Source organism: Sabethes cyaneus, chromosome 2 (genome assembly GCF_943734655.1).
Source record: "Sabethes cyaneus chromosome 2, idSabCyanKW18_F2, whole genome shotgun sequence".
Lineage (NCBI taxonomy): Eukaryota > Metazoa > Arthropoda > Insecta > Diptera > Culicidae > Sabethes > Sabethes cyaneus.
The window spans coordinates 67,179,577-67,201,460 of NC_071354.1; the positions used below are offsets into that span (position 1 = coordinate 67,179,577).

Sequence of the window (21,884 nt, forward strand, 5' to 3'; positions counted from 1 at the left end):
ATGCGCGCACAATACGTAAAATAATTATTTAATAGAGAAATTACGGTGGTGTCGTAGTTAGTCACTGGTGTTTGAAACCCTTTGTGGCTTGCATTAGCAGGGATACCAAATATGCAGACGTTTAATCTCTACGTAAGTATGCAGCGCAGACCTTAGTAAAATTAGCAAAATTTCATAAGATTTGCACAGGTTTTTTACACATGTGTACAGATTTTCTCATCCGTATTTTTTAAATCGGACTTCGAGTGGTTTTATCACAGAGAACAGATTAACAGCATAGAGAACAGATTAACAGGCTCGAAGGAAGTAATCGATTTTTTTTGTGCAAAGTTACATAGCAGCGATGGCAGCGACATCAAGATTTAGTTTGCCACGTATGCCACTTACTGCTTAAGGGGTGCTCTATTGAAGGATTACTCGTAGATTACATAAAAACCTTTTACACACTTTTTGTCAATTACCTAATGGTAGTCTGTTCTCTGTGGTTTTATGTTTTATCCCGGTTTTCATGGCAAAAATATTTCCTTTTAGAAAATTTGGCATCCCTGGCTGGTCAGTCCTTTATTACCAATGTGATTTGAAAAGGTGAGGAAGAAGAAGACATTTGATGGAATTAGTAGCGAAAAATCAGAAAATGGCGTCAAACTATATGAAAACAAACCGCTCCGAACAATGGGGTTTGCTTTTACAGTTTGATGTCACGCTTGATCGTGATTGGTCGATTTACGGTTTCACCCACACCATGATGAAATTTCTTCATGGCACTAGCACCACTTAACCAACATTGCCACACCTGTATATGCTACATTGGCTACATTGCTTTATACCTCTTTCCTGTCAGTAGCGTCTTCTCTTCTATAAATTCTGTAACTGTTTATTGTATTAGTGGAGTGCAAGTAATTATTCCTATATTATATTTTGTTTTCCGTAAATCGTCCTTTTGCAAATTATCCACGCGTGTTTCCCGTGTTTCACATTGCAATACACCATTTTAGTGTGGTGTTTTGTATAACGAAAAGTACTTTAGGCAAAACTGTTTCGGCGTGTCGTTTGTATAAAGTACAATTTCTAGCTAGCTTGAAAAAACCACTAAAAGTGAGCGAAATGATGTGTTTTGCAATCTTTGATTATAAGTAGCAGCTTGTTCTTTTCTTTCAGTGAGCCGAAGGAACAGGCGCCGACAATTCGGTTGCGATCGCAGACGACCAGATTGGGATCCACGGGGTTTTCTCGATTTTATACAATTCGACAGTGACAGCGACAGTGATATTGAATTATCCTTTCCTTACGACAAGCCTCACTCTCGATCATTCGGTTCAGATACAAACATCTTAAAAACGGAAGACGGAATTGATGTTAATACCGTATACGCCAGTTTTAAAGATGTTTATTATATGAAGAAGGAGGATGTGCAAGGCCTGTTCAAGCAGTTTGGAGAAGTGAAGTCCGTCAGGCTTCACGAAAATGTCCAAAGAAAGCCCGAACGCACAAAAAAATCGTTTTCTCGACGACAAGGTGCTGGCGAAGGCAACGTCGAACATACACACATATATGGATTCATTTCCTTTAAAACATGTGAAGACGCTGCCAGGTAAATTTATAAGATTTGTATAAGATAATAAATGCTAACATCACATTCAACATTTTTCAGGTGCTTAAGAAATAAAAGCAAACTGAACAACATATGCTTCATAGCTAAAGCAGATAGTTGGCACCAAGATGCGTATCAGGAGAAGCTACAAATGGACATGGGCCATGATAAGAAGCAGGGAAAAAAGAAGGCATGTCGATTGAATGGATGTACAAGCAGTTTCAATGGGGAGGAAAACGAAGAAGCTGGACCTTCTGCCTGCTCATCTACTGCAAATACTAGTGAAAACTGTGATTCCGAAAAATGCTCAAACACGAACATTGATGCTAGTTCAGTGGAATCAGGCAAAGACAATCTTGCAGAGGAGGCAGGACGGACGTCAATGAATATCCTGCAAATGAATGATGACTGCCTCATGCTAATTTTTGGCCAACTGGATTTGATGGATCTGATTTCTCTGGAGAAAACCTGTGATCGTTTCGGCAGTATTGTGAATGATATTTATAAGCGGTATAAAAAATTTGATTTTGATGATGAATTGCAAAACAAAGCTTACCTAACAATGTTAGACGCTAAAACAGTGCTTACGGAGGTTGGATCGTTCATGCGTTCTTTGTCAATTTCACAGAATCGATTTCTGCAACCAGGCTTAAGAGTCCTTAAATTGATACCTCGATTTTGCCTAAATTTGACGGAGTTGGAAATACGAGATTTTACGCTTAATCCTATCACGATCCAAAGTTTAGAAAGTGTGTTTAAAAACTTGGAAGCACTGAGCCTCGTATGCTGTGGCATCAGTGACAACATTGAAACCAGTTTAAGTCGAGCCAAAAACTTGCACCGATTGGATTTATCACTAAACAGCGAAATTATTGGCAACTGTTTGAAGGGAATAGGAAATCTTAAATATCTTAATTTAGACAGCTGTCAAAATATTCAGGGAAAACCATTTGCTGCGTTTGCTGCCAAAAATAAAACCCTGGAATATCTGAATATCAACTGCTGTAGCCGACTGACAGTAGATGCCATCAAATCAATCGTAAATAACATGACGGAACTATCCCATTTGGTATGCAACAATTGCTATGATAATGTAGATCCTGCCAGCATGGCATTACTTGCCAAATTGCCTAAACTTACAAAGATTCAGTTCAAGTTTAATAGCTATTCACCGATAGATCAGATTTTGAAAGACTTAGTGGAATCCGATAAATTAGAACATCTAGATCTATCAGATGGAATCTTTACTACGGTAGACTACAATCTTCTTTGTGGTTTAACGCGGCTAACGGAGTTGAAGCTTAATTATAAGCTAGATTTCACTGATCAGCACCTATCCAAACTGGCGGCCAAAGGAAACTTTGTGGAACTGCACATTGCCGGGTGCACTAGTGTCCGCGATAAGCAACTTCTTGAATTTATCAAAATGAATCCTCGGTTAAAGCTCCTAGACATTTCGTACTGTCAGATTAGCGAAGGTCTGATATTTTCAGCCATCGACATATTAAAGGAGCAAGCGGTTTTGCGCGATGCCTCTCTTAGTAGAAAGCTTAAAATGATGGTCGGACAAACTTCTATTTGTCCTGTAATAAACGAGGTGAGTGAAACCGAAAAGTTCAAAAACCATTATTTATAAGAGCAAGACTAAGTAATCTCTCTAACGAAAATTCGTCTTTATAGAACAATTTAATTCAAAATAATCGGCATCTATTAGAAATTTCATTCGACTATACGGAGGGCTTTTATGGAGAGTTGGATGCTGACGACATGTACGACGACGTGGATGAGGATGATGAAGATTTCATGGGATACGATAACGAAGAGCATTTGTGGGGTTTAGATTACGATTCCGAATTGGGTAATGAATTAATACACTTAAATAAGTAACGTTAACAAAATGCCTACAAATGTCATTTTTGCGTTTTTCAGATATGTATCAGCAGTTCTACGATAGTGATGATGACGTTTCGCGGTTCCTATTTTTTGGATAATTGGCACGAATGGAAGTTGGCTCCCGTCCTAGCGACAGTACATGTAGAAGAGATGTTTATTTTTTTGGGCATAAACTATTATTTGTTGACTATTCTATTAAAAGATACGCCCTCGATTTATAAATTCTCAAAAGCAAAAAAACATCACTCGATTTTTTGCACCATGTCAGGTTTTGTACTTTCGTCAGTTTCTTTGTTGTAACAAAATTCGATTTAGCAATAAGCTTTTTTTTACCGTTTTCCTTTGAATATGTTACCTATTTTTTGTTTATCCTAATATAACCTCATGTAGCTTTGTCTACGCAAACCTGTTTTGCAAATCGAAAAAAAATGTCAATAAATAAACACGTAATAAGCTAATAAGATAGGGGGCTTATCATACCTATTGAAGTCTTTTTGATCCTTTCAATCGTAAAATCGTCGTACTGTCTGAAAAGCAAAAAAAGCTGTGATATTTTCAAAAGCAAAGCCATAAATGAACAGCTGACAAGGAAAAACCAAATGTAAAACATTGCCGCGAGTTGGAAAGTCGCCGCGAGAAGTCATTGATACGAAACAGTTACGGCAGTTCTTCTCATAAGGCAATTAGTGGTACCATGCTGCATCAATATCCGGATACTTAAGCAGGTAATATTTTTAATATGCTCCTATAAAACGAGGGGTCCTATATAAAAGAAATACAAATTTCCTCATAACTCGAGAATTAATCAATCAAATCGAACCAAATTTGACGTGTAAGTGGTTTTGGAGGCAAGGTTTTTTTCTATGGTGAATTGAGACCGCTCTCCTCCTTAGAAAGCGAGCTATGACCCATCTCCCCTTTAAGAGGGTGGGCTTACATACAAATAAAATGCAAATTTCCCCTTATCTCGAGAATTAATCAAGCAAATGGAACCAAATTTGGTATGTGGGAGTTTTAGATGGCAGAAATTTTTTCTATGGTAAATTACGACCCCTTCCCCTTTTAGGGGGGGCTCCTATACAAATACAGCCTGAATTCGTTAATTGGGCCACGATTGCACTCCAGCTGATTCGCTAATTGGGCCGACTGACAGTTGTTAGAAATTTCTTAACTCGAAAATTCCATACAATTTTGACATTCAAGTTGTCATATAGCCCAATTAGCGAACACCCAATTAACGAACCGCCCAATTAACGAACCACCAATTAACGAAACTTTGCTGTAAAACACAAATTTCCTCATAACTCCAGAACTAATCAAGCAAATGGAATCAAATTTAGCATGTGGGTGTTTTTGCAGGCAAATTTGTTTTCTATGGTGAATTGAGAACCCTCCCCTCTTTAGGAGGGGAATTATGACCCCTCGCCCCTTCAATAGTGGTGAGGGGCTCCTATACAAATGAAATACAAATATTCTCATAACTATAGAGATCTAATCAGGCAATTGGAACCAAATTTGCCATGTGGGGGGTTTTGGAGGCAGGAATTTTTTTTATGATGGTTTGAGACCCCTCACTCCTGTGTTAGGGTGGTAAGGACTCATACAAATAAAACAGAATTTTTTTAGTAACTCAAAAACTAATCAAACTCGAGAAATTTTAGACTCTTTCATAAAACGTTAGTCAATAACAAGACCACCAAAAACTATCAATAGTAGCATTAGATGATTCTGGGCGAGACGGCCAAAGGCCACGAGTGTTTCCGGTGACCTGCCGTCGGAAGCGCCACCCACTGCGGGGGGCAGCCCCCCGTAGAGATCACCTCTATCTAGGTTTATTTATTTTCCTAGATCTACTGACCTCTATTACTTTCCTTCAGTTGGGTCACCCTTGCGAAACGATACTTTCTACGAAAAGATTTTTCGTGAAATGGTACATCCCGCGTAAGGTTTTTCGCGAAATGGTATTCTGTGAAAGTCTATATTCCACGTTATAGTCAACCGAGAATTAGTGTTCCGCAAAATGGTATTCGGCGAAATGGTTTGTAATGATGGCGAATATTTAAATGCTATCCGCTTTATTTTATCAGGCAAAGCAGGGGGGAAGTTGTACTACTTTACTGTGAGGAAAATTTGTATATTAAAACACACATGAACTCCTCAGAAACTTGCAAAACTCGAGATTGTGACAAAGGTCATCCGAGATTCACGATTTATGTACAACACAGGTTAATTTGCGGCAATACGAAGTTTGTCGGGTCAGCTAGTTTTATTTATAAAAATACATTTTATTTCAACACATTAATGAATAACACCGTCTCAATTAATTAAAATTCCCCTTCTTAGTCGATGCTACGTTTAAAAAATCGGTTTCTTTGGATAATAAGTTCCCAAAACCTTAAATCGCGAAAGCACTACTTTTTAGAAATCTGAAAAAACTCGTGGAAAAAAGACACTGTTTGACACCAACGTTATACGTTTAGATGTATTTAAGTTATTTCGCGCAGCCTACTTAAGCACCGATTATGTTTAAACGATCTTAGATATATTTACAAAGTAATCCACATAGCTACACCTCATAAATTGCGTACATATATTATTACTTAATAAGGATAACTTAGTAAAGGTGTCCGGATATTGGTATCGTCCGGATGTTAATGCAGCATGGTACTGTGCGCTCACCTCAGCTGTCTTGAAACTAGCAAAATTGATTTTTGGTAGGTATATTGCTGAAGCCACAAGCTGGTAGTTCTAAGCAAAACGATGGCGATGGATGGCCATACCTGGAAATGCTTCATGTACATACTGGAGCAGCTAAGCAAGGAGGTGCGAATTTGAGCGCCTGTTCTCGAGGTGAGGGGCGACTCAAACAGCGTCTGTCTCGTAGCGAGCGGAACTTATACCAAGATAGTAGACCGATAAGTGGGATGTAGGTATCGCTATGCGGGTAAGGCATAGAAAATAGGCATATGGAACGGATCAATCGATATAGAATACATCAAAGAACAAGCAAATGATCAATGGATTACGATCGGAAACTTGGTACGTGCAATATCCGAACGCTCCATGAACCGACACGAGCTGACTTGCTCGCTCGAGAGCTACATCTCAAAGCGGAGAGCACTGCTATTCAGGAAGTTCGGTGGCAATTCTGGAGAAAAGGAGTTCCGTGCAGTAAACCCAATTGCAGGCAGAACGTGAAGTCGTTTTCGTAGTGTTGGGATAGCAAAAACGACGAGTTACCCGGCGGAGGACCGTGTATGTGTGTTGAGAATTAAGGGTAAATTTTTCAACTACAGTGGACCCCCGTTCGTTTGAACGATTCCTCATGCAAACTAACGGGGTTACTTTTTAATTTGAACAACTGGTAACCCGAAATATGCTGAAACCTGTGTGAACTGGCCGCCCTGATCTTTGTTATTGTTTTGGTGGTTTGTTTTAATTGGCAGTTGCAAGTGCGAATATTGCATTTTCCGATCGGATTTCTCTCTTAATCGTTAGGAAAACGAAATGTGAAACCGATTAAGCACGCTAGGTCAGTACAAACGAATCGAACAAATGATGTCATGTTGAGAATGACATTTGAACCATTTTTAATTTGCACGTCGTGCAAACCAACGGGGTTCAAATTAAAAACTGTTCAGATTAAAAATGGTCAAACGAACGGGGGTCCACGGTATAGGTTAATTAACGTTAGTTTAACGTTTGATTATTCTGATGATGCTAAGGACGCGTTCTATGACAGACTTGAGAGGACCTATGGAGAGTGCCCAAAACACGACGTGAAAATCATCATCGGAGATGCCAATGCGCAGATCGGAAGGGAGGAGTTCTTCAGTCCTGTCATTGGAAGACATAGCCTTCATATGTAGACCAACGATAACGGTCTGAGGCACAAACTTTGCCGCGGCCAGAGATACTTTCCACGTCTGAATGTTTGAAAACACACCTGGAGACACCCAAATGGGGACGCGTAAAGTTGCCGAACGCGAAGACTCACATTTCAATATCGAGCCATTGACGGTAGGTAGCGTGGTAGTGGAATACGCCAGAAAGCTCGATCAACGAATCGCAGAACAGCAGGAAGAAAGGCAAGAAGATATAAATGGGTTGTGGAGAAGCATTCGTACCTGCGAGAGAGGTGGTAGGTACGTGTAGGAGATACTATGCGGAATAAAATAAAAAAGCGAAATAAATTACTTCAGTGTAAACGTGAAATAAAACTTTCAGTTGTTCCCTGCAGGGACAGAACAAAATACAAAATGTAAAAAAATTGAGACATTGCTTCTAGGATCCAACGGATGAAAAGAGAGGAGAGAATCTGATGACTGGCAAATAATGCTCACTCACACTGGAGCAGTTGAAAATTTGAATAAGACAATTCGCAATTATTATTGACAATTATTGACATAGCAACGTTTAGCATTCAGTTTTTGGAGTAGTTTCAGAGGAAAGATTAAAAACAGAGTAGATGCCCGCATGGATACTATACAGTACGATGCGCGGAAGACTAACAGCTGGTTTGATGCTGAATGCCAGGGTGTGACAGATGAGAAGAATCAGGCCAAGAGTCCGTAACGTGGGCGACGGCGGTTTGGCGGTCGGGGACGAAGTGACGGTTACGAACGAGGAACTCATTGAGATCGCTAAATCCCTAAAGGTGAGCAAGGCACCGGGGCCAGACGGAATCCCGAATATGGCCATTAAAGCGGCTATGTTAGAGGCTCCCGAGTTATTCAGGGCAGTAATGAGTAGATGCCTGGAAGCTGGCCACTTCCCGGACAGATGGAAGCGACAGAATCTCGTGCTGTTGCCAAAGCCGGGAAAACCTCCGGGTGTTCCCTCGTCATATAGGCCGATCTGTCTGCTCGATACTGCCGGTAAGGTACTGGAGAAGGTTAGAAGGTTATCCTTAACAGACTCGTACAGTACACGGAGGGTACAAACGGTCTGTCAAGGAACAAATTCGGCTTCCGAAAAGGCAAATCTACGGTGAATGCCATCTTGCCTGTCACTAAGACAGCCGAGGTGGCAATCCAGCGCAAGAGGACAGGTATCCGCTATTGCGCAGTTGTCACGCTTGACGTCAGAAATGCGCTTAATAGCGCTAGCTGGGCCTCCATAGCCAACTCGTTTCGGAAAGTCCAAGTGCCGGTGTCGTTGTACAGGATTCTGAAAAATTATTTCCAGAATCGTGTGCTATGCTACAACACGGAGGAGGGTCAGAAGTGCGTTCCAATTACCGTAGGGGTCTCGCAAGGTTCCATACTGGGCCCGGTGTTGTGGAACGTCATGTATGACGAGGTGTTGAAGCTAAAGTTCCCGGTGGGGGTGGTGATAGTTGGCTTTGCGGACGGTATCACCTTGGAAGTGGATGGTGAATCTATCAGAGAGGTTGAGTTAACGGCTGCCCACTCTATAAGTCAACGCGGTTCTTAAAACTTCTGGGAGTCATGGTCGACGACAAGCTCAAGTTCGGGAGCCACGTCGACTATGCCTGCAAGAAGGCTTCCACTGCTATTTCGGCATTGTCTCGTATGATGTCTAATAGCTCTGCGGTATATGGCAGCAACCCAGATAACACAAAATCGTAATAGAAAGTTCACATTAAATCGTTTTCATGTCAATTTCATATTGGAATTGTATAATGATTAGAGTATGTCAAATCGAAGTGAACAATAAGTTGTTTTGCAGTCGTGCGTGTCTTCATATACAATTCATGAGTGTGAATTATAAAGCAGTATAGACGATTGCAATATTTGGTTATATCTTAATCATATATTCAGGAGTATTTAGTTGCGTGTTATAAAAACTACGCAAAATAGAATTACAAATAATTGTCAAAATTTTCGCACGTATATCGCCTCCACTTTGGTACATATATGTTCTTATATGGCGTGAAATATAACTTTTTCGTTCAGATATGATTTCGTATATCTCAGTTGCAATCGAGATATACAAACCAAATGGTTTACTGGGAAGCGAAGGCTATTAGCCAACGTGGTCCAGTCTATACTTAGGTATGGCAGACCGGTGTGGTCATCGGCGTTAGGTACCAAAAGCTATCTAGCCAAGCTGGAAAGCACCTATCGTCTCATGTGCTTGAGAGTGGCGAGTGCGTATCGCACAGTTTCACATGACGCAATCTGCGTCTTAGCAGGTTTGATGCCTATTGGCATCATCATCAGCGAAGACGTAGAGTGCTTCAACCAACGTGGAACTAGAGGCATACGGAGTACCACAAGATCGGCCTCGATGACCACATGGCAGCGGGCATGGTCTAATTCCACAAAAGGTCGGTGGACACATCGACTTATCCCGGAACTATCCGGGTGGATCAACAGGCGCCACGGCGAAGTCAACTTCCACCTGACACAGATTCTGTCAGGGCATGGTTGTTTCAGACAGTATCTGCACAAGTTTGGGCATGCGGAGTCCCCCGCGTGTCTGAATGCGTGGATGTTAAGGAAACTGCAGAACATGCTTTCTTCATATGCCCTCGTTTCGCGGGCGCGAGAAGCAACATGATGGCAGTGAGTGGACAGGACACTACCCCGGATAACTTAGTCCAAAGGATGTGCTCCAGCTCGGACGTCTGGAGAGCGGTCATTGCGGCTGCTACCCAGATTGTACTTGAGCTACAAAACCGCTGCAGAGCCGATCAACGGCGAATAAACAGCCTAACTACCATAGTCCAGTAGTTATCTAAGCGAGTGCGTTAAGCACAATAGCCCCTCCCTGAAGTGATACCGATAAGGTGGTGCCACGTGCACAGGATAACGTGCTGCTCGAGCCAAAGATGCTGATACCTAAGGTGGTGCCAGGGGGGATTGAGGCTGGAGACTCGAGTAGAGTTTTAGTGGGTCGGGATCCTCACGCCCCATTAGGGGGGTCGGGATACCTAAACGCGAATCCCTGAGTTGTTTTCTCAGGTGTCTGATAGTATCGTATCTTCTAAGGTGCTCAGCAGATTTCCCAACTCGTAAAAAAAAGGCCAAGAGTCCGACTACATGTCAGAACAGAGAAAGGTGAAGAGAGAGTTGCGAAAAAGAACCTACCGTCTAAAACGCGAGCATTAGGAGCACGTGTTCGCCGGCGCTCGGAGTTTCTACAAAACGATAAGCTGCAGGATTTTGCCATGCCTATGATGTGCAATGATAGTGCTGGCAACCAACGTACTGACAAAACGGTGATAGCACCACTAATACTAGAAGAGCTAAAACTCGGAAAGGCTGCTGAGAAGGACGGAATCCCAGCTGAAGTCGTAAAAGTGAGCGAAAAGGCGTGCCCACACATCACATCTTTATTGACTTTAAAGCAGCATACGACACAATCGATCGAGACCAGCTATGTCGGATAATGCACGAACACGGTTAATTTTGTGGATAAATTGACGTAACTGAACAAAGCTATATTGGATCGAGTGACGTGCTTTGTGCGCATCTTTGATACACTCTCGAATCACTTCGCGGCGTGGCGGGGTTTGAGACAAGTTGACGACTTATCCTGCATGCTTGCATTATCGAAACGAGAGGCACGATTTTCGCCAAAGGTAGCCAACTCCTATGAAGTCTATAGGTGATGATTTTGATATCACAGTCAGAAATTGTGAAACGGACTCTAGATTGAAATTTGATTATTATGAGCGCTCTTTTTGCTATCAACGGGGTTGCAACCCCACAGCGCTGTAAATACAAAAGATTAAACTACACGGAGAATAAAATTGTAGTTTCAACCATATTTATGGTTGTTTTACGCACAAACAGAAATTTCATTTTGTTTCAAACTGAAATGTATGATTGAAATGAAAATGTTTATTGTTATATCAATGATAAATTCAAATTTGAAAATACTTTACATTTAATTCAAAACTGTTATTTTCTTGATTCAAATAGAATTTCGTTTTGGAACAACAATATTTTTAGGTTGTTATAAAAAAAATTAATTGAGGCTTAAACCAACAATCACTTTTTGGAAACAAACTGGAACTTTTTCGCTCCGTGTAGACAATACAGTCAACTTTCGCTAATTGCACTAAGCTCTTAGCCCGTTTAGTGAAAGACTTTCGTTAATTGGGCTGAGATGTCAAAACCGAGGGATATATTGATTGTTTTTGTCGAAATCGTCGCAGAAAGTTTTATAAAAATATACACTTATATTAAATACAGAATCAAAGTGGAACATTTTTTTAATTGTTGAAATTTAGTTCTAGATTGTTTAACATACTTGTTTAACATAATAACTGAATTTCATACTACAATGTTAATATATATTGGCATTTTTAACTGTTTCATCGTGATGCTAAAAATAGGAGGGTCAAGTTCATAAGGGATCAGAAACGATATGATGCAATTGTGTTCCATTCAATTAATTTCAATATTTTCTCTATAAATTATTTTCCACACTTAAATGAACTATATTCAAGAGCCCCTCGGAAGAAAAAATACGCTGTCAGAAATGACGTTTGACTTCGTTTTAGATGGGCTATAGCCCAATTAACGGGAGCCCGATTAAAACGTAGCCCAGTTAAAGATAGCCCAACGAACGAAAGTTGACTGTAGGTGACTGTAGTTACTCTACAATAGCCCTTGACCCTATTTTTCCAAATTCTGTTTCGTTGAGGTGCTGTAGTTAAATGAGCATTTACTGAGCAAAAAACCGAAAATGAAGCCTCTCACTAAGTACTGTTAAATAGGAACAATAAAAAATAACAATTAGTTCATCCAGTTTCAAGTCAGTTTTAATTAACGATATTAATATTATCGACATAAGTGTAAAAGCCGTTTATATGGTTCATAGTAATAAACAATGCAACAATGTAACGGTGTAATATTCATCTAATGTGCAACTAAGTCATCGTGTTAGCGTTAATTTAGAAAATAGTTGAATAAAGAAATAAACAAACAAATAGATAAATTCAAATAAACAAATTTATTTATTTGAATGAGTAAATAAATACCTATAGATCAATGAATAAAAAATAAAAGCGCAGCATATGAAACTGGCATGTCCAAATAGCAACGACAATACATACTGCCATGACTATGACCAAAAAAATAAATGAATAGAAATGAATAAATCTATTGTTTAAATAAATTACAAACCAAAATTACCAATGCAAATAAGTAAATAAATAAATCGATGAATAAAATAATTAGTTAAAATTTGTTCATGATAAATGAATAAAACTGTGAAATTCTATATGAAACTGTGTCTAAAAATTTGCATTAACAATTTTTGGATCCTTGTAAAAACATGTTCTTGATGCTATTAGTAATATCTCGTTCAAAATGTTATAAATACTTCATTTCATCATATTATGCAGAAATGCATTGCAGCTGTATGCAGTTTTCATGATCTAAATAATGAAAAGAAGAGAATAGACTTGTTGTTTTTTTGTACTTATCAGTATACTTTACCACAGTGAATGTAGCGTACGATAATATTCCAAATCCTCCAATGGAAAAACCGACAGTTGTTTGGGCGTTCGCCAGCATAAACTGAATAGCTTTAAGGTCTTGCTTGTGCCAAAGCGTATACCAGCGATTGTCGTACATCGCTTTCGAAACCTCGTCTGACTTGGTAACTACGAGCTCTCCACAGTAACAGAAAATCCACATTTTGACCACGTTTGTTGCCAGCATGCCATAAGAGCTGTTTTTGAATTTCTAAAGCAATGGCGGCAAATGATTTAGCTCTATACGTTATTCGATGGAGGAAAACGCTTACCAATTGTATATGAAAAAGTGATAGACAAATGTGTGCGATTGAGCAGAATACTTGAGCTAAATATATGTCATGATAGAAGTCGGAACATTCTTTAAGATATCTGCAAGCAGTAGTAAATGATTAACTATTGAAATCTGCTGTGAAATGTAGGCTTACGTCAGTACATCAGCGTGAATGCCTACAATTTTCTGAATCAATTTCCGTTGGTCTTCTATGTTGTTAGGTTCACCAATTTGATCAACGTAGTTTTTAATAATTTCAAGTTTGCACGTAGAATAGCACAGATAAATATAGAAGGGACCATCAAGGCCTATGAACGCCAAGGCAAGGTACGCAGCATGAAAAATGATTATGGAATAGTTTATCGTATACCAAGGTTGTTGTTTATGACTGATATACGGGATGGAATAACCAACAGGCAGCATGTACTCATCCAATTTTCCGGCAATGGCAGGATAAGACACTATCATTAATGCCGTGAAGAGATACGAAAAGATAGTGACGCAGAGTAATTTCCTAGGGCACATCACAATAAGATGGTTAAAGGATAGTTTTATAAAATAGCATTTACCTGCACATGGTATGATATTTTAGGAAAGAGGCTCTCTCCATTGGTCCATCATCATAACTCCTATCGTTTAAAGCCTTAGCAATGAGTTGAGCACCTTTTTTGCGCTTCAAAGCCATTCCCATAATCTTGAGCAGTATTTCACCTGCAGAGATTAGTGCTGATAAGCTTAGAATGGTTGAATCTACGTCATCTATATAGCGTCGCATATGAATTTCGCACGTCCAAATAGCAACGAGAATACTTCCAAGTGGTCCCAGAAAGCGAACCGAGTTGAATACTCCAACCATGAAGTCGTCGTCGAAAAATTCCAAACCACAAATCACCATGAAAATGTGAAACACGGCGTAGGTTCCGTGAAAGTTTGGTGTTTTAGCGCTTATAATGTTCGAAATCTTCGATACGAGCCCCATTGTTTGCAGTAGCGAATACAAAACAAATAGACGAAAATTACCGTTTACTTGTGAGTTATAAAGCAAAAATGCATGTTAATAATTTATGACAGTAGAATCTGTGTAGGTGGCATTCGATTGCTTTTAGTAATTTGTGTTAGATTATAAAATTACGATAGGTATTTTCGTTCAATTACGTTTCTTTAGCTCTAGTTGAATTAGATTGGTTGATTGGCTCATTTGAATATAAGCACGTGTTTCAATATGCGGATTGCGGATGCATATGGTTCTGGTTCGAGTTAAATACAATGATAAAAAAGAAATTACATATGATACTTTGTTTAATCTGCGGCATTGAAATTCCTATTTAATTAATTGTAGTGAATTGTGGGTGAATCAATTTTAGTCCAAGTTTTTGAACACTTTTTTCCAAAACTGATTGCAGGAATATCTGGAGTACAACGTGCTCACGCATCACATCTTAATTGATTTCAAAGCAGCATTCGATACAGCCGATCGTGACCAGCTATGGCAGATAATGAACGAAGACGGTTTTCCGGTATTTGACGGAATACAAACAGAAAACGGAGAGTGACGGAGACGTATGAATTACAAGCTACAGGCACTGCTTGGAGAGATTCCTATCGTACATCTGGCGAAAGGCCACGGTGGGCTGTGCTGGACACATCGATAGGATGCCGGACGACAGTGCGACGAAAACGGTCCTCTTCAAGAACCATACTAGCGCTAGGAAGAGGGGGCTCAACGTGCCAAATGGCTCGAGAAGGTCGAAACTGATTTGCAACTTCTGAGACACCTGGGAATTTGGCGACGAATGCACCAAGATTGAGTTGAATGGAAATTCTATTCTATTATAACGTCAACAAATCCTATATAGGTTTCTAGTACATACATATATAATCGATCATGGATTATTAAACATGTGTTAATAATTTACTTTTTTTAACAACCTTTTTTAATAAAGTAACATTTTACTGATTAACAAGCATTCTATTAATAGAGGACTTACCGAGAGCGACTGTTAGAGCCATGAGGGTCGTAGGCCCGAGACTTTGCTGCGAATTTCAAAGATTTATCGCCATCTAGTGTTGCAATTTGGGAAACGTTTTTCAATTGTTTCCTCAAGATGTCATTGGCCTCAGTCTGCCTGACTCAAAATAATCATGGGAATTTTCCATAAAAATAAATATCTTTTCTTAGAAACGTATGTAATTTTTTTTCGAACTTTACACAAACCAGTGGGCAGATTCGTGAACACGACATAGAGCGGAATGGCTTTATTTGGCTAATAATAGCAAATATTTGTTACATATAGTAAAGAACGATTGTTATACACACTAGGACTCGAAACTAACCCCGGCTTCCGATCAAGTCCTCTGGGTTGAACATGCCCTAAAAATATCCAGACCGTTAAAATCAACTTATAAGTTGCCGCTAGCATACTAACCTTTGCACGTCGGAGAATCGAATCCTTGCTAGCGTCATATGGATGATCCTTCGAAGGAATTTCCAGTACGGCTGGCGTTGGAGAAGTATGCGCATCAATCACGTGGCGAATCATCTCGGCGTAGTTTTGATTGATCAGAATGATATCGATGTCATCACGCTTGATAAAGCGCTTGAAGCAATCCTCGATTTCGCTGACTGCCGTGTCTGGAACATTACGCAAAAAAGTAAGTTAGTACCAGCAGGCAATCATTGCCAAAGTTGGCCAATTCGCTTACTCTTATCGACGACCATAAAGTTCGGGTGGCGATTTTTGTTGATCTCCCCAATTCCTCCTAGCAGAAAACCGACACATGTGTCCTAAAAGTTAGTTAAAACGCACGATTTACTTATAAATTTGTTATAAGTATAGTTTTGAAGTGATAATTTTTTCAAAGTGTTGGTTCTATATTAGTAGGTAATTGATCATTTCTTACCTCGTCACCGATGACCGAAATGAGTTTACCTTTAACTGCCGACAAGAGCGCCATTATAAGTTAGCTTTTTGCAGAAATATTGAATGAATTTATTGAATAACTCAAATCTGGAAAAGAAATACCAAGCAGCGACCAGAATAATGGAAAATCGTCACCTGATCAAAATTGATCATCTGATTTGTTGACATCCGAAATTTTTTGACGTCATCTCCATTTGTACTTATCGTTTTCTTTTGAAACGTCTTTCTATTAGTAACCCCTGTAACGATGGTATGATCAGGGATGCCACATATAATTCTGTGTATTTCGTTGGAAAAATCTGACAATCTGTACGGCGATGAAAAATATCTGTGTAAAAATCTGTCCAATGCAAAGCAATGAGAGTGAAAGAGATAGAGAGTCATTTTGCTGACTATTTCCGTCTCTTTCACTCTCATGTAAAAGCTCAAAAATCTGTTTAATCTGTGTAATTTGGCGAAAATCTGTATTCTATGCATACAGATTCTGTACAGGCGGTTTCTTTCAAATATCTGTTAAACACAGAATAATCTGTGCATGTGGCAACCCTGGGTATGATGTGCCAGCTACCCAATGAGGTTTAAAAAGGTGTGACAGATGAAGACATTTGATGGTACTAGTAGCGAAAAATCAGAAAACGACGTCAAACTACAAAAACAAACCGCGTTGGACAATAAAGTTTGCTAATTTGCGGTTGTGTTGGTGGTATGTTTTCCGGTTTTCCCCCAGTTTGAAAAACGACCCGGAAAAACCAACAGCAGCAGCAACAAATCGCGTGTATACGTATCCAGCTTTTTACGCGCTATAATGGAGGACGCTATAAATTGTGTTCGTAATATGCGAACAATCTTTTTGACAACTCTGCATACATCAAAACTGGGCACTCTTCTTCTGTACCGCAGTGTTGCTCTTTCTTTCGTTTACGCAAAAGAAGGAGAGCAATAGTTTTGTTTACATTTCGCACATTTTTGCTCTCCTTCTTTGGCGTAAACGAAAGAAAGAGCACGGTAGTGTTGCAAGAGAAGAGTGCCAGATTTGATGTATGCAGAGTTGTCATAAAGATTGTTCGCATATCACGAACACAATTTATAGCGGCCACCATTATAGCGCGTAAAAAGCTGGATACGCGGCATAGTATGCGTATGGTAGCTGTCAGTAATCTCAATGGGGTTTGTTTTTGGTAAAGAATCTGACTAAAGAAATGACAAAGTAACTCATTTTCGGTTTGTCGAAACCAAGTGCGCATGAATCTCGATGAAAACTTCTGAATCTTTTGCTCAAAAACTTGTGGAGTATCAGTAGATGAACGCGGCAGAAAATAATGACTGCAAGCAAACGGCAACAAATATCATCGTATCATCACGAAATCGATCCGTGCTGCCTAACGAAAACACCAGGCAATCAAATTTGTAGCGTACAAAATCGCCTAAATGTTGAGCTTGAAAAAATATTGTTAGAACTTTTTCGAGCAACACTGAACAGAGTCACGCACAACAATTATCGTTGAACAAATTAGATTTAACGATGACAGGTTGCCGCGAGTGACTGAGCTCCAATAGACCAAATCATTATACCGTGAATTGACAGATACTGGTGCCCTTGTTTACATTTTGGAAAACTTTCCTTTCCGTTTATAGCGAATGTAGCGTGTTTTTTTAACATTTAACAGGTATAATGGCTTTTTAATTTAGTCCTAATGCTGTTTAAACTCGGTTTAAACAACAAACTTGCCATTTAAACAGCTAAAACTTTTTTGGACTCTGCGGTCTGTTTGTAAACAAGGGCGCCAGTATCTGCCAGATGACGTCACCTTGATTTGGTCTATGTCATTTCTTTAGTCAGATTCTTTAGTTTTTGGAGTTTGACGTCACGCTTGATCGTGATTAGTCGTGATTTACGATTTTACCCACACCATGGAAATTTCTTCATGGCACTAACACCACTTCACCAACATTGCCACACCTGTATATACCACATTGACTTGGCTTCACGTCGACGTTCACACCGTTCACATCAGTGTGAGACTGTGCACTGTGAAAAGTTATTATTATTTTTTTGGTCGTTTCTGTTTACGTCGATTACCTAGATTATTCAAAGCGTGATTTGTCGTTAGTTTATTAAAAGTGAAAACAAAAATTTAAGTTGTGGATATACTTTAATACTGATATTCAACATGAATCCAATGACGTAAGTAATACAGCAAAAGTTAATGAACTAAAAGAAACCATTAACCGTGTTTCTGAAGCATTTGTAATAATTTGTTTAATTGAAGGTTCATGTTGATGATAGATGTACGCATATTTTACTTGAGAAAGCTATAATTTATGCTACAAATAACTGTAATTTAGCTTGTAAATCTTGAGCAGTTTTCATTCATTCTAAGTTCTTCATAATATTGCTGTAATTGCATATAGATATTATATGCAATAACAGCAATATGCTAAAACAACCTGTCCTGTACTGCTTTTTTTACCAAAGCCGTTTTTCCTTAACAGTAGTGTGCTGCTCTTTGTGCGCCGATTTTACTTATTTAACTGTATCATCTCAGCCAATTAAAATTTGTAAAAGTTATTGCATTCACATTTACAATTACAACCGAATTTACGAATTATAATCTAATATAACATTTACAAAGCTGATTATTATCTATAAAACTACTAAAGTAAGTATTGCGCTATCATAAGCATTTACGGCGCACTCCTACTGGTGCCACAAAGAGTGCTCCCTGTGTAGCACTTACCGGGAGTGCACCGCAAATATAACAGAGAAATTATTTAGCTTGCCTGAAGTGATGCAGCCAATTAAGTAAAATCGGAACACAAATTGTAGGACAGCCCTGCTACCCAAAACTAAATTCGTATTCTGTGTCAAACTTGTTTTTTAAAGCTTTATCCTCATCCATTTGGCTGCTCCGCAGAAAGAAATTCTATACTAATTAGTTTACCGTTATTTTTTCTTTTGCAGGAATATGAAAAATGTGCTGAAGCTAAGCGATCAGGACCTAAAATTTGGCGGTAAAAATTCCTGGCACGATCAGTACAAAGACAGTGCATGGATCTTTGTGGGAGGTCTACCGTCGGATTTAACAGAGGGTGATTTGCTGGCAGTATTTTCCCAGTACGGTGAAATCGTCAACGTCAATCTGGTGCGTGATAAGAAGACTGGCAAGTCGAAAGGGTTCTGCTTTATCTGCTTCGAAGACCAGCGATCAACAATTTTGACGGTAGATAATATGAACGGTATTAAGTTGTTAGGCCGAACGATACGAGTGGATCATGTGGCGGACTATAAACCACCGAAAGACGACAAAGCTGACGAGGAAACGCGTAGGTTATACATGGAAGGATGTGCACCCAAATATAGTTAGTTAATGAACAGGACTTGGTTTATTAGTTTATTTTGATAAGTTATTTATCAGAGTTTCGAATGTATTAAGCATTCTCGGAGATAAGAAACACTATATTTAAGCATGTATTTTTAAAACATTTACTGCGCCATCAAGGAACGCTTCAGGAATAAATTTTGCGCTTCCCGTTCCAGTCGGGCCAATTCCTTTACAACAGGTGTCAGTTGCTCTACGTGATCCTTGTAACCACTACCGGTGTTTAATCGTTTCTCGCCGTACGTAACTTTACCATCAAATTCGTTCATTGGGACTTTCATATTTTTATCAATTTGTTGAATGGTAACATTCAAGTGGTCCTCTATTTCGGCCAAATACATCTTTTCATCGTACCACATGCAACATCCTTGTACATCGGTCAAGTTAGTGTTCCAGCAGTTCTTACCACGTGATGAACACCACTGGCCATGATACCAGACTTTCTCCGGGACCGTAGATGCCAGTGAAATCGCTAGACCCATGCGTTCAGCACGTCCTACGCGACCGATTCTGTGAACATAGTTGCTCTTCTCGTCCGGCAACGTAACGTTTATTATGAACGGAAGACCTGATTGGACAGAATTATGGTATAAATAATTTTACAACAATTTGAAAATTAATGGCAACTTACCGCTTACATCCAAACCTCGGGCCGCAACATCGGTGCAGATAAGAAATTTAACCTGTTTGTTTTTAAACTTTTCCAAGTTAGCTTTTCTCTCTTGCGGCTTTCGATCACCATGAAGACAAACACAGGAAAATTTGTGTCCACCAACCTGTCGAAGGTAACGTTCCATGTTGTCACAATCGAGCTTTGTACGACAGAAAATAATGGCACGATCCATGTTGTGCTCCTGGATCGCTCTGATCGTATATTCGCCTTTGAGCATTTTAACCGCTTCAGAGAGAGTTTCGGCAGTATTCGATCCCGGCCGTACGTTGTCTTTGGCGTGCACTCCATCGGTTTGCACGTGTGTTCGCATCGACTGCCAGCTGTTGTCCTTTTGTGGATCAACGATACATACAACGTGATGAACGGTTTCTGGTACAGCATCCTCTCCCTTCAAATCTACCCATGTTGGGAAATGCATAAGCCTTTCGGCTAGCTTTTTGACCTCGAACGAATGCAACGTAGCACTACAAACAACCATCTGCAGTCGCTGCCCATCGGCATTAATCTTGGGAATTTGTTTGTGCAAACGCTCGATTAACTCTGTATAGCCTTGCTTAAGTAAACCATCAGCTTCGTCCAAAACAAAGAAACGACAGCTGTTTAGTAAAACATAACCGTTGCTTATGAGATCTTCCAATCTTCCCGGGGTGGCTACAATAATATCAACACCTTGTTGAAGGACTTCCATCTGGTCTTTAATATTAACACCTCCGATGAGAAGCAATTCTCTTACTTCTGGGTCTTTTAGATGTTTCTTAAATTTCTGAATTTGGTTGAAGGTTTGTTCGGCCAACTCACGAGATGGTTCAATTACAAGAGCCTGAGGAGCATTCGGTTTTGGTTTGACGTCTTGTGTAGCTCCTGCGTTTCCCGTGTTTGGGTTTACTGCGAGCTGTTCATGGGATACATTACATACCGCAGTAAAACCATCAGGAATTGGATATTTAAAATCCGTTTCCCCAAAATTGAAGGACATTTCTGCGTTCTTCAGGACGACAGCTGGGAAAAAGTTTGCATTGCGCAGATTACCGTCGTTTATTTTGAAAGCTAAGCCAAGTGAGACACCATTTTTTGTAAAACTGATTTCTCCCTGATCTAGGTTCAGTAAGCAACCGATCACGTCCATTTTACCAAAAGCTTCTCCGTAGCTATCAAACTGCTTGCAATTCGACTTTTTCCCTGTTCCGCCAAAGCCAAAGCCAAACCTATCGGTTCCCAAGTCTAAGTTGGCATGTTCTGTAGACCACCCAACTCGACAGAGGCCCTCATCAGTTACAGTTGCTTCATAGTAGTACTTGCCCTTGCCGCGAACGCCGGTCGTCGCCCGACAGCCGTGCCATTCCTTAAACTCGCGTGACTGGCATCGCATTCCGTCCGGGGTGATGGCCATCGCGTTACCTCGATCAGTAAACGACAAAGTCCAGGGCTTTCCCTTATGGCCCATCGGCTTACCCGCTTTGCCCTCTCTAATGTCACGCAATGTTTCCCACACAATTTGTAAGATAGGCAAGCAAAAGGCTCCCGTTTTGCCACTACCCGTCTCGGCTGCCATCAGCACATCGCCACCACCGAGGATTAGCGGAATCGCTTCCGCTTGCACATCCGTCGGCAACATCCATTCCATCTCATCGATTGCTTTACCGATCTCTGGCATTACGCCGAATTCTGTTGGGTTAAGCGGGTTAAATAATTGGAATA

General features: G+C 39.9%; 5 protein-coding genes across 6 annotated transcripts in view; 2 read left to right on the forward strand and 3 right to left on the reverse strand.

The window, feature by feature from the left end:
* Positions 1-922: 922 nt before the first annotated feature.
* On the forward strand, positions 923-3,958 carry LOC128734897 (uncharacterized). Its single transcript, XM_053829294.1, has 5 exons — positions 923-1,095; positions 1,159-1,591; positions 1,652-3,188; positions 3,272-3,449; positions 3,521-3,958. Coding segments are annotated over exons 1-5 (2,211 nt in total). The 5' UTR covers positions 923-1,094; the 3' UTR covers positions 3,583-3,958.
* Positions 3,959-12,785: 8,827 nt separating this feature from the next.
* LOC128735526 (odorant receptor 63a-like) lies at positions 12,786-14,191 on the reverse strand. Its single transcript, XM_053830009.1, has 5 exons — positions 13,782-14,191; positions 13,367-13,726; positions 13,211-13,310; positions 12,901-13,149; positions 12,786-12,839 (listed from the first exon to the last, which is right to left on the reverse strand). Exons 1-5 carry the CDS (start codon positions 14,189-14,191, stop codon positions 12,786-12,788), a joined length of 1,173 nt encoding a protein of 390 aa, XP_053685984.1.
* A 1,232-nt stretch (positions 14,192-15,423) lies between these two features.
* Positions 15,424-16,290, reverse strand: LOC128734994 (V-type proton ATPase subunit F). The gene is made up of 4 exons (XM_053829439.1): positions 16,114-16,290; positions 15,916-15,997; positions 15,639-15,844; positions 15,424-15,583 (listed from the first exon to the last, which is right to left on the reverse strand). The coding sequence occupies exons 1-4, from the start codon at positions 16,165-16,167 to the stop codon at positions 15,542-15,544; spliced, it is 384 nt and encodes a 127-aa protein (XP_053685414.1). The 5' UTR covers positions 16,168-16,290; the 3' UTR covers positions 15,424-15,541.
* A 1,936-nt stretch (positions 16,291-18,226) lies between these two features.
* On the forward strand, positions 18,227-19,680 carry LOC128738043 (RNA-binding motif protein, X-linked 2). Its single transcript, XM_053832864.1, has 2 exons — positions 18,227-18,318; positions 19,096-19,680. The coding sequence occupies exons 1-2, from the start codon at positions 18,305-18,307 to the stop codon at positions 19,496-19,498; spliced, it is 417 nt and encodes a 138-aa protein (XP_053688839.1). The 5' UTR covers positions 18,227-18,304; the 3' UTR covers positions 19,499-19,680.
* LOC128738040 (ATP-dependent RNA helicase Ddx1) overlaps positions 19,496-21,884 on the reverse strand; it is a 243,776-nt gene continuing 241,387 nt past the window's right edge. For both annotated transcript variants that reach the window (XM_053832857.1, XM_053832856.1), the window contains exons 2-3: positions 20,145-21,851; positions 19,496-20,081 (exon numbers count right to left, since the gene is read on the reverse strand). In XM_053832857.1, coding sequence (XP_053688832.1) covers positions 19,618-20,081; positions 20,145-21,840 — 2,160 coding nt within the window. In that variant the 5' untranslated portion in view covers positions 21,841-21,851 and the 3' untranslated portion in view covers positions 19,496-19,617. The remainder of the gene's footprint in view (positions 20,082-20,144; positions 21,852-21,884) is intronic.